The sequence below is a fragment of the Crocodylus porosus genome, unplaced genomic scaffold (genome assembly GCF_001723895.1).
Source record: "Crocodylus porosus isolate Cpor-Errol unplaced genomic scaffold, CroPor_comp1, whole genome shotgun sequence".
Taxonomy (NCBI): Eukaryota; Metazoa; Chordata; order Crocodylia; family Crocodylidae; genus Crocodylus; species Crocodylus porosus.
In genome coordinates, this window is record NW_017728912.1 from 12996399 (window position 1) to 13009434 (window position 13036).

Below are 13036 nucleotides of genomic sequence, written 5' to 3' on the forward strand. Positions count from 1 at the left end.
GGGGGTGGGGGTGTGATGTCTGTGCGGGGCTGCCCGGGTGCCCTGTGCGCTACCTGGGATGGGTGCTGAGCGTGCCGAGTTTGTGCGCGCACGCGATGTGCGTGTGTGTGTGCAATGCGCGTGTGTGGGTGTGTGATGTACATGTGCGTGCAGTGCATGTGTGTGATGTGTGTGTGCAGGATCTACCTGGGTGCCCTGTGTGGTGGCCGGGATGGGTGTTGAGCATGCGAGGTAATGTGTGTGTGTGTGCGTGCGTGCATGTGTATGTGTGCAATGCGTGTGTATGATGTGTGTGCAGGGTCTGCCCCATGTGAGCTGGGAGGCAGGTTGGTGGTGCTGTGCATGTGGGAGTGATGTGTGTGATGTGTACAGTCAGCCTCAGTTGACCTGTGTGGTGGCTGGGGTGTGTAGTGTGCACTAAATAGGTTGTGTGTGTCCTACATGTGTGTGTGTGATGTGCATGTGTGTGTGTGGTCTGCTCTGGTTGCCCTATGTTGGTGGCTGGGATGTGTGTTGTGTGTGATAAATAGTTTACATGTGTGTTGTGCATGTGATGTATGTGTCATGTGTGATGTGTGATTTGAAGTGTGTGTAGGGTCTGCCCCAATTGCCTCATGTGGTAGCTGGGCTGTGTGTTGTGTATGCTGAGGAGATTGTGTGTATGTCCTGTTTGTGATATGCATGTCAAATGTTTCTGTAGTGTCTGCCCTGCTTGCACTGTGTGGTGGTTGGGATGTGTGTTGTGTGTGCTAACTAGTTTGTGTGTGTCATGCATGTGTTTGATGTGTGTATGCCATGCATGTGTATGTGAAGTCTGATGTGATATACATGTAGGGTCTGCCACGGTTGTCTTATGTGGTGGCTGGGATGTGTGTTGTATATGTTGTTTTGGGTAAGTAGTTTGTGTGTGTGATGTATGTGCACATGTGTGTGATTTGCACGTGTAGGGTCTGCCCCGGTTGCCCAACATGATGGCTGGGATGTGTGTTATGTATGCTAGGTAGTTTGTGTGAGTATGTATGTGTGTGAGCCCGCTGGGTTCCCTGTGTGTGTGCTGCTGCTTTTGACAAATTTGGCCAGAGAAAAGAGGTCCAGGCATCAGACCGATTACATGCCTCCTTCTTTCTGAAATGGGGTAGCTCAGCACAAGGACATTTTAGTACTGAGAGCAACTTATCTCTCACCATGATAGTGTTACAAGTGATGTGGTAGCCACAATGTCCAGGGATTATGCGAGACAAGGAATTTGCAGGGTGATCCCTTTTACTGGACCAACTGCATAATTGTGATAGAGTTTTGATTGGAAAGCTTGTCTTTTTAGACACATCCATATAAGCACTGGCATAGTTAAGAATCTGTTAGAACTGGGAAGGGTTGAATTTGACTTATAAGACTAAGTGCCAAGTGATCTTTCAAGATTTTTGATTGGAAAGTTTGGCTAAAAACTCTATCGTGACTATCCAGTTGGTCCAATAATATATATTACCCTAAGGAATCATTGCCTCTTACCGTTAAGGACTCTCTTAGGTAAGTTAGATTAGTTGATTCTTTTCACCATCAGGTGAAATGGGAGTGAAATGCACACTGTGCTTCCTCTGTTCAGCAGGCACTAGAACTGAGAAAAGCTACAAGAATGAGAGCATGCTTTGAGACATTTTTTTTCCTAGCAGGATGTTTTCTATCTGTACATCAGCAGGACGTTTCTAAGAGGAAACAGGCTCTGGCTGTGTCTTTATGTCTGCTAATGTATTCCTTATATTAGATATCTCGAACTAAAAAGTTCTGCCCCGGATACCACTCACCCACAATTTAGATGAGATTCATATGTTTTTCCTGACTGGGTAGTTGCCGGTCTCTAAAACATTAATTATGCAATAGGTTAAAATCAGAAGGAACCGTTTAAAAAAGGCAGCCTGCGCATTCTCTGTCAAACTGGGTTTTTGGGGTCTTTTTATTTCGGGGAATTGGATGCACAAATTAACACTGCCGCTTAGCATCTATTTTGTGTACCAATACAACAGGCCAGATCTTGCACTCACTTCTTTCCTCTCAAACTCTCCCGTTGGCTTTAATAAAAGCTATGCCAGAGTGAGGACTGAGTAGTGACGTCAGTGTTGGGCCCCTACAACAGCAGATTAGCCTTAGGTTTCATTAACATTGACAGCTTTCCATGAGGTCAAATTTGTACATGGCCAATCTGGCACTGAATTTTTCCTTATGTGTAAACATTTTCTTTTACCAGCCCTGTATATTGCCTGTTTATATTAATTTTTTTTCCCCAAAAGTAAGTTCAAATGCATTTGTTGCAATGAAAATAAAAATTCTCCTCTCTGTTGTGGGACAAGTTCACTTTTACATCATTTGCAACATCACCACATAGAGATGGGAGCATGTTTTAATTACTTTTGTTCCTCTTGGGTTTGTTATGCATTTTTGAAGGATTGATTTACTTTTCAAATACTAGAGCCATAGGTATCTGACAATGCTCTTCTCTTTTTTCCCCAATAATAATCCCAGAGGTAAGATAAATATGAGTGATGAGATCATTATACATAGTGATACACAATATTACTTGATGAATACATGGAGCACGAAGATCTATATTGTTCATGTATACATATATTTAATAAAAATTAGATACCCTCTTTACCTGTAAGACATTTTTGTTCAATATAAAACACCACATTTTCTGCACCTCTCCTCCCCCTCCTAATGAGATAGAATATGGTTATAAATTACAGGTGTTTAGAGAGAATACCACATGCTAATGACAAAGAAACCCCTCAAAAAACAAACAACCCCCCCCAATCACATACAGATGGGAGCAAAAACCTTTCAAACATGATAATATTGTCTTAAGTCTGAGGAAGGAGGTTCCTAATGTCCTTCTTTTATTTACTTCATCATTTTAGAAGCTCTTTACAAAATTTTTCCTTCTGGTTTCCAGTAGATTCTTTGAGTACCTTGGACCTATTAAGTCAGGAGTTAAATATCAGATCGCACAATCCCTAGTAAGAACCCGATTCTGCAAAATTCCTACTAAGTTCAATAGAAGGGTTGTTTCACTTGAAATGGATTTATCCTGAACTTGTCTTTTTCTGTGCTGATTTAAGTTACAGCTTTATGAAAACTTAGTTTGATCTTATTACTAGTCAGATAACAGGACCTTGCTCAGGGGTGGGCAAAATACAACCCGTGGTCCAAATGTGGCCTGCCAGTTGATTATGTCCAGACCGTGGCTGCCCCTGCAGAATTCTGCATGGGGTTAAGCCTTGCTCACTTCTACCCAGGGCAGCCTGTGCCATGCTTCTGCCCTGCACTGGCTAGTGAGCACAGTTTCCCAGTGGGGCTGCTTTCCATCCACTTAGCTGAGCGCAGGTGGCTGCTCATTGTGCCTGGCAGCCAGGACTTGGACCTGGAGCCCTGCACACTGGGGCAGGAGCTGCCCAGCTGCATCTTTCCCCTGCCTGGCTGGACATGTGGCATGAGTCCCCATGGCCACTGCCACTTCCCCATGCTACCTGCTACCTGGAGCAGTGCAGTAGAGGCAGGAAGCAGAGGAGGAGGAGCTGGTGGAGACAAGGAGGGCTGAGCAATACCCATGTGACTGCAACAGCAGTGCTGTGTCCACTGGCCAGGGACCAGGGCCAGGGCCAGGCCAGTGCCATTGACAGGCATGGGGTGGGTGTGGGCAGGAGCACAGTGTGTGCTCCCCGGGGTGGGAGAAGGCAGTGCTTAGCCCCATGCAGAACACTGCAGGGGCAGACATGGGCTGGATGGGGGCAGGATGGACTGTACTTTCACCACACCACCTGGGTGAGCTCTGCTGCGCACATTCCCGACTCCCTTCCCCTACCCCCAACTGGCTCCTGGGACCTAATGCATAGGCAGCCCGCCACATACACAAGCACCCCCTGACACACACACCCTGTGGCGGCACCTGCCTTACTGTATTAGGCCCAAAACCTCACTTCGAGGGTCTCTTTTGGAAGCCTACAGCCAGCTGTTCTGCTTCCTGGAGAACCCCCACAAGCTTAAAGCAATTCTGCCACCACCCGGGCACTGGCCTCTGGCAGGGCTCTGTGTAGTCTGAGGCACACAGACCCCATAAACCTAGGGGGTGCTTTGCCCACAGTAATATTTCTGGGTGCTTCTTTCAGCCCGAAGCATCCCAAGTTAGCATCAAGAAGAACTGAGGGAAAATCAAAATAAAATCTTTGCTGGCCAGGCAGTGGGCAGAAGGCCTCTCTCAATCTGTGCTCCTCTCAGCAGCCCAGCACAGGGTAGTATGTAGCCCAACCCTGTTATTGATCCAGGGGGAGGAGAGGGTGGGGGTGTCAGAATACTGACTCACCTCACAAGGTCTTTACAGACACAAGGTACAGTGACTCTTTTAAAATGCGACTTGCCTATACATAATTCTTGACTCCTGGTAGGTTTCCAGATCTTTACTTACAGAAATCACCAGGCTATGCTTGCAGTTCAAGATGCCCATGCCAGGTGATAGAACTTCCCCTTACCCCTAGGAATTTTATCTGGCCAGGTCACCTGATTGACCAGCCTGAACCACACTGAGCAGGAAGGGAGAGGGGTCACCTGGGCTGACCCAAGTGAGGGTCAGAGAGAGGGGGAGGGGATTTCTTCACAGACCCCACTTCCCATACACCCACCAGCACCTGATTAATCGAGTCTGCTCTGACACGCTGTAATTATAGCATGTTGGAACAGCCTTGCTGGATGTGCATAGGCCTATATGCCCAATATGTCTAACATCAAATACAAATATGCATTTGTAATTCAAAGTAACTATAGATTCAAGTAAATTACTATGATAATGTCATGTTAAAAGATTTTGTTTCTGCTGATATTATTTTAATAACATTTTATGTATTTCATTTGAGGAGCTTGCAGAAAAGTGGGTCAGTGTTCTTTCTCCGCTGTTTTACAAATGGGAAAACCAAGTCGTATACCAGTTAAGTGACTTGTTCGCGGTGGCTGAGTTGGAAATAAAGTGAAGGTTACCAGAACACAGGAACCTGATAATTTAACATTAAAATATATTTCTCTCTTTGAGCAAACCATTATCACTGCAATTCTGCAGTATGAAATGTGGTTTTCCACAGCTCAATAGAACAGGAGACAATTGCAGCTCCTTTAAGTCCATTACATGCTTATCATTTCAATTTATTTTTAAGGATTCTTAAACCATAGATCGTTGACATGATGAACTGTAGTATATTACTCAGCCAGTACATACAGTATTTATGAGGCTTCCAATTTAAGGATCTTTGACTGTGCTGAAACTCTGTATGCTAAAATTCTCTTGATAGTTTTTGAAAAAGTAGTTCTGGTAGATGCATCAATTTTTTCAAGGTTAAATGACTCATCATTCTACAATCAGTTGGTGCTCATGACAATGGGGGACTAATAGCACTAGCTAGAATGAGGCATGACAGCGGATACACAGTCTGCTGAAGTCAATGGAAATTTTTTAATAACTTTGGCAGACATTGAATCAGGCCCTCAGATCTTGATCACTATATGCTGAAATCAGTGGCAAGACTATCATTGATTCAGCTTATGATGGACTGAGCCCATATGCATGTTAGCAAATCATGTACAAAATTCCGCATGCAAAACAGTCAATGCAGTTTAATCCTTACTTGGGACATGTCCTGTAAAATGCAAAGTGTTTCTTTCTTTTTCATTTTGATGAATGATTACAGTTTGTGATGAGTTACCAGGCTTGTAAAAATGTTCATTACATATAAACTAAAAGCATTAAATTTATTTTCAGCTTGGAACTAAATGGTTTTTCTTAAAGGCCTTCTGAGATCAAATATTTTGTGTTGCACCATCTTTTCACAAATGAAAAAAAAGAGTAAAATGGACAAACCCCACTGTTGGATAATATCCTAAAAATATATATGAAAATAAAGATGTAGGTTTTTCACATTATCCCCAAATTTGAAATGTTGCTTTTGCTTTGCTTCATCCTTGTTCCTTTAAAAGAGCCAGCACCAGAGCAAAGTGCAGCTACAACAAGTTTTGAACTGTTTTCCTTCTGAGAAAATATAGTTACAGCCACATTGTAAACCTTTCAACAATGGCATGCTGATAAATATTTTGCTAACATCATAAACATGGTTGCTATACTGTTTGCATATACCTAAGTGGAAATGATCTCCCATCCCATTTTACAATCTATTCTTTGTCTGCTGTTTGTGAATTGTAGAGTAAAACAGGGTTTACAGTCACCCAGAATCTTGGGACCTGGGAACAGTATAAGAAAGTGGGAAAGTCCTGCTGCTTTCAGGCAGAATCCTTTGAAATCCTTCTGTTCTTTAGAGCTAATTAGAAGTTGGCTGACAGTCTGCCCCATCCCTGTCCCTGCCTCCCCCACCATATACACAACCTTGTTCTCATGTCTCATTCTGAGAATATCTGGGAGGTGTTGCAAAGCAAGTCTCAGCACTACCTAACTAGATACCCTTATTTTTAAATGCAATCAAGTATCACTCAACCTGCTTTCAAGGGTAATAGGCAATAGCTGATATGGAACATTCTGACTTGGGGGAGATCCCAGAGCAACTAAAATTACCACACTACATAAACAACATGTAGTGCCTGCTGATATTGGATGAAACTATTTGAGTAAAACAGGGGTTTTAAACCTTTTAAAATAAGTGTACCCCCCCGGCGGCCTGCTTTTTAATAAGTGTATCCTTGGGGAGCAGGGAAGGTGGTGAGAGGCCAGATGCCAAGCGGGGGGGTGTGGGGAGGTGTGAGCAGCCAGACATGGAACTGGGGGGCGGGAGGGAGGGATGGCAAGTGGTGGCAGTGCAGTGACTGTATGGCCCTGCTTTCACCTTGCGCCAGCCCTGCCGCTGTGAGGCAGTGGTGTGGGGTGGGGGCGTTCCATCCCCGCCTACCCCCACATACCCCATGGGACCTTTCAAAGAACCCCCGGGGTATGCGTACCCCCAGTTGATAACCCCTGGAGTTAGAAACTCAATGCATATATTTTTCCTCAGTCATAAAAAGTATAGCAGCATTAAGTGAGGTGTAAGGTTGTAATCTAGTGTTTTGGTAGTGTTGAGGTGATGTTATAACTGATGGCACAGGAGATATATGAGAAGCAAGAATTTTTGTGGCTAATATCTTTTGCTAGACCATCTGCATCATTGGGAGAGAGTCAGACAAGCTTTTGAGTACCAGAGTACCCTTTCTTGGGTCTCTTGGAGAGAAGCAGACAAAGCAGAACTAAGTAGCCAGTGAAACAAAAGCTTATGTAAAACTCCATATCTGAGTAAAATTCTTGTCTAATCTAGTGTTTGTTGTTCTTCAATACCCAGTCTTCAATTCAAGGTTGGATTAAGACTAACTGGGGTTCTGGGTTAATGATAACATGCTCTCCCATGCCCAGCATAGACCTTGGGTGGCTCCATTTCCATGGGTCTCTCTCTTTTGGGGAGAGAGAGGGTTCTGCTTCCTGCAGAGACACCTCTTTCCTTTCAGACTGGCAAAGGCAAAGCAGCAGGTCTCCTACCCTGTAGGACATGTGACTGACAGCAGAGGACCATGGTGCTGCCCACAAGGGAGTAGGCCAGCAGCTTGAGTGTATCTGTCTGGGTAGACAGTTGATGCCTTAGAATGGGAGCCTGCTACAAAGGACTAACATTGATAGGGCCCTTTTCAATGGTCCACTGAGATGACTGGGATAGTTCAAACCTTTCTGAGCATTGTTTCAGGCTTTCTGAAGGCTTAAGCAGGTATCACTACACTGAAAATACTCCAGCAATATTTCAAGCTTTATTTTCAAGTTTAAAAAGATTGCATTTTAAAAATGGAACTGAGATTCTGAGATATGGTCACTTGATTACAGCAGTCTGTGGCCATCAGCACCCAACAATAGACTAGATACTCCTTAGTATTAAATGGGTGGATGGAGAAGGGAGAGGGGGAAGGAGGTAGTGTGATATGGAAATGAACAAACAGAATGAGAGGGTGTGGGTGGTAGGATGATAGCACAGATGACTCACTATTGGTCTTTGTGGAATTATTTCCTCTAGTGCTGGTAATTCCTTTTTCATGCTTTTGATGAAAAATTTGTATGAAATAATTCAAATTGGTTTGCCAAAAATATCTTATTTTACAACCAACTTGGCTTTCTCCCTCCGGGCTAGGGACAGGCATTCAAAAAGCCTGAGCCTGAATTGATTCAATCTTTGCAGGTTCATCTAACCTGGCTAGGCTGGACCAGTTTGCAATGGCACAAGCATCCCCTCTGGACTGAAGAAATGCAGGCATATGCCATCAGTGGCTCGGGCTAGAAGCCAGGGGGTGTTAGAGCAGCCCTCCTTTCCCTTGCACTACTCTGAGCTGAAGGGGGATGAGGCCAGGCCCTGGCAGGATGTTCTGATTAGGGAATGGTGGTAGGGGGGAACAGCACAGGGAAGTCAGGCAGATGCCACTGCCTGCAGTCTCCTGGAGCTCCAATCAGGGAGCAGAAGGAAAGGGCCAGCCCAGCTCTCTGGAGCAGAGAGTCCCACCCAGGGCTGCAAAGCATCTGGGATGCTGGCGGACTCTGGTTTAAGTTAAACCAGGAAGGGGCCTGGGACAGACATTTCATAAACTTGGTTTGAGCCAAATCAGTTAAGTCTGATACCACATTCAATCAGGTTTATCTGAAACCAGTTTCTGAAAAGTTCAATAGGAAGTCTGTTTCACTTAATACTAAGTTAAATGATTTAGCCTAAACTTGGCTTTTTCTGTGCTGATATAAGTTACAATTTATGAAAACCTAGTTTGAGCTTAGTACCAGTCAGGTAATAGGACCTAGCTACTTGACAGTAGCAAAGTTTTCCAGCTGAAAGGTCATCTGTTCCTGTTGAAGTCAGTGACAAATGCCCATTGCAGCTTCTAGGAGGCTGCTAACTTTGCCCATTTACTTCAATCAGACCAGGTCCTAAATCCTTTATAAGGATTTATGGAGGCCTCTATTTCTATACATGCTTAATTTTGCACTTGCAGCGTTTATAAATTGACTCCCTGTTTCAACTTTCTGACATCAGTTTTGACTTTACAATGCTTGATCCGATGCGATGCCACACCAGCGAACAAGTTCGCTGCATCGCCCATCTCCCTGGAGAACATCTATCCAGACTTTCTTTAAGAAAGCAGACAAGACTCCAGAAAAGAACCCTTCAAAAAGTACAACCATGAGCCCTTCAAAAGGTCCAGCAAAGTCACCTCAAAGAAGTCCTTCCAAATCAATATGATTGCTATTTAAAATATAAATACATTAATGTAGCTATATTACTCAACTATAATTGATTGAGTACCATATTCTGGGGTATTTTTGGTGAAAATAGGGTATCAGGCCTTGGTTCAGGAACCAATCCCCTGTTTATAACATTGTTTCCTATTGGAAAATCAGTTCCGAGTTACAATGTTTTGACTTAAGACGGTTTTCAGGAACCAATTGTGTCGTAAGACCGAGGACTGCCTGTAATCTATTAATTTTTAAGAAGACAGATGTAGTCTTGAATATTAATTAGTTAATTTATGAGCATAGTCAAATGTAGATAAATATAATTTCCCTCAGTCTACTGTGGTACATTGTACATGTTATAGCTTAAAGGAAATAGGTTTATTTTTTATTAAGAAACCGAGAGTTTCATCTACCAAGATAAGATATCCAAACTTAAAAAAGGGGAAGTAGTATTTCTGAAATGTTATTTAAAGTTAGGTCTATCCCTCCACATAGTTAAATCTTATTGTCATGGCGCGGGGTCCTAGGGGTGGCTGTGATCTCCCCTGGCACTCCCTTACCACGCCAATTTCGTCTCAAAGCACCCTTGAATCTTGCCCACCATGTCTTGATCTTGTATATATATTAAAGGGAGGCTGCCTTTTGTCCTCCAGGCCATGATTTTTTTAGTTGTACCCTGGCCCCATTCTGAAATGGGTATCTTGGTGCACCCCAGCCTTATGGGCAAAGTGTGGCTCCAACTGTCACTTTACCATGCCCCAAGCCTCACTGATGTACCGGACAGCATGTCTGTGTGTCTAATATCCAAGTGTGAAGAAGACAGTGATAAAAATATTGATTGTTTCCAGATTTACAGTAGGTTGTTAAAAATACTATTCTGTTCACTGATTTTATATCGTAATTAATCCATTATAAAACACGTCTTGATAAAATGGGTCAATTTATAATCTTGATTTAATAGATATTTGTATACTACTGTACAGTATATTGTGAAAATAAATCATAAGGCAAAAAAGGAACACACACAGACTGAGTCTGAGGTTAATTCATTCCTTGAGTTATGTGGCAGTCATTTGCCTTCAGGTTTCACAAACTATGGTGAGCTAAATTAAAAACAGAACCTGCCCTCAGTGAAAGTTGTAGGAAAGGAAAAAAACTAAATCCAACCACTGTAATATGTATGATACATGCACAGAGAGGGAGAGAGAGAGAGAGGGAGAGGGGGGAAGAGAGAGAGAGAGAGATTAATAATCTTTCTTGGCTAATAGAATTGCAGTCTGGGTGAAGGTCTATTTTTTGTTCTTAAAGAGGGAAGAGAACATGGGCATATGGATCACTTAACATTTCATAAAATACTTATCCACAAAGTTTATCAGAAGAACCTTAAATTTATGTTGATTTTTTGCACCATTCATTGTTGGATTTGTCTTCCTAATACAACATATAGGACTGACCTTTTTCATACTTATGTATTTGACATTTGAATGCATGCAGCTACAGGGAATTCTTACACTGCCAGAAAACACACAAGATACACCCTCATCCTGGTGTCTAAAATATAGAAAGACCCTTCAAGTCCTTTGATTTTGCATGCTGTGCTCTTAACTTGTATTTTGGTAATGCATTTTTCTCCAATCCTTTTGGTTCGAGGATTTTTTTTTTAAAAGCTTGTTTGATATGGATATTTGACCTATCATAGATTCATATTAACTATGTCAGCTGGTGTTTTGTTTGAGGTCAGATATGAACAAATGCATTCTTTGGCCTGAAATAAACTGCAGGCATCTATGACATTCATGATATTATATGGGTCAGTGCAGAAGCTATGCAATCCATGTGATTGCTTTCTAATTCCTTTAAATCAGATGGAATTAGAAGATAAAAATACTCCTTCTTTAACAACATTATCAGTTACATCAACAGAAATCATGTCTAGGCTCTACAACATTTACACTGATATGCAGAAACACATCTTCACTCTTTAAATCTCTAACTAATACTTTGGCTACAGTATCACAGCCAAGACGTTTCTTCAGTAAGTTATTGTAAAGAATTGGTCACTTGCTTTTGTGAATCAATGGGTAAGGTATTTTAGAAGTACCAGAGAGTGTTAATTAGAAATAACCTTCCAAAGGAACATGAAGTAAAAACAGGCTACATGTGATATTCAGAGCTGAATGGAACTGAAACTGAGTCCTTTACGTGGTATAAACTAATGCGGTTGTGGAAATAGCCAGCATCTTCCCCTTTGAAGTATTTAACATTGTCTTTTACTTAGGGTCAGTACGACTTCGAGGTGGCAAAGATGAGTTTGAAGGCACTGTGCAGGTTTATTTGAACGGAATTTGGGGAATCATCTGCAGCAACAATTGGGATGATAATGATGCATCAGTCATATGTCGGCAGCTTGAACTTGGGTAAGTTTTAGTCCTAGATCAAATCAATCAGCTTATTTCAATAATGTCATTAAAAGATCTCTGTATTTGAGAGAGATTTTGGTAATACATTCTGCATGGGATAGTTCTCCAGAAAAATATACAGGTATGCTGCTCATAAGTAATGGCTTCATTCTTAATTCATAGATTCTCTAAATCACAAAGCAAGTTGTATTTCTATTTAGCTAGGGCATTAGGAAGGAGGGTTGTTAATATATGCATAAAATCTATATATAACATCTTAAGAGAAGGAAATGAGTATTGTGTTATAGGTTTTGCGGCTGAATCCATTACGTGTCTAACTCTATTAAAAAGATTACATCACTGATGCACAATTTAGCATTTGATGAAATTTATAATATCTTTCCTTTCATTCTTACACTCAAAACTATTACTGCAGAGATGTACTACCAGTTCTAAGTATTTGCTGAAGAGTAAAAAAGACCTCCAATCCATAGATACAAAGTAAAAGGATACTAAAACATTTTGCAATCCCTGCTATTTGTACATTAGGGATTGCCTATTCTATTTTGTGCTAAGAACTGGTCCTCTCCAGACTCCTTTGCAATTATTCTTTACATGCTTCAAAATAGTAGTTGTGAGAATCAGCACTTGATTTACAGGCTGCTTATGGGATCTGAAGAGGAATGGAGGCAAAGGTGACCAGAATTTCAAAGCTAAAATCTAGGATGCAGATCGTGAAAAGCTAGGGCAGACAAAGACTCTCTTGGTGAGCACTCATGAGTTGTACATGCAATAGTGACAGAAAAAAAGGCTGTCAAACAAATCTGTTTTCCTCCACTTCCCCACCTCCGTTCAGTTGATTTTACAGGCAGGAAAGGGATGACTTCTGTGAAGGAGATAGCTCACTGAAAAGTCTCAGAGGACTGTTTACAAAATGCAGGGAGGTTTTTGCAGTGCATGCACACCTTTTGATTTTATGGGCTCAGCTGTCTCTCTGCGCCTTCAGGCAGCTAAAATCAGCAGGGGATTAAAAACTGATATGGGAAGAAATACAGGTTTGATTAGGATTAGGATTTTAGTTGCATGAGTGGAAATCAGGAGCAATTCATTGAAGTTAATAAAATTGCAACAGTGTAGATGAGATCAGAAGCAAGCCTACTAGTGTTTGTAAAGTCTACATAGACTCCTTGAAAAAGCAGAGCAATCCCTAGTTTCAGGGGACACATGGAGTACTTACAGACATTTGGGGAGGTTAGGGGAGGTTAGATTAATTTAGAAATGGCCACCTGATCTAATGTAAATTGGGATGGGGTGGCTAGTGGGGGGGCTTGAGGCGACCAGCAGAGTGGGGGTCTGAAGGGGA

General features: G+C 42.2%; 1 protein-coding gene across 1 annotated transcript in view; it reads left to right on the forward strand.

The window, feature by feature from the left end:
• Positions 1-10059: 10059 nt before the first annotated feature.
• PRSS12 (protease, serine 12) overlaps positions 10060-13036 on the forward strand; it is an 80101-nt gene continuing 77124 nt past the window's right edge. The window contains exons 1-2 of the mRNA XM_019533959.1: positions 10060-10129; positions 11553-11691. Of these exons, the coding sequence (XP_019389504.1) occupies positions 10060-10129; positions 11553-11691 (209 nt within the window). The remainder of the gene's footprint in view (positions 10130-11552; positions 11692-13036) is intronic.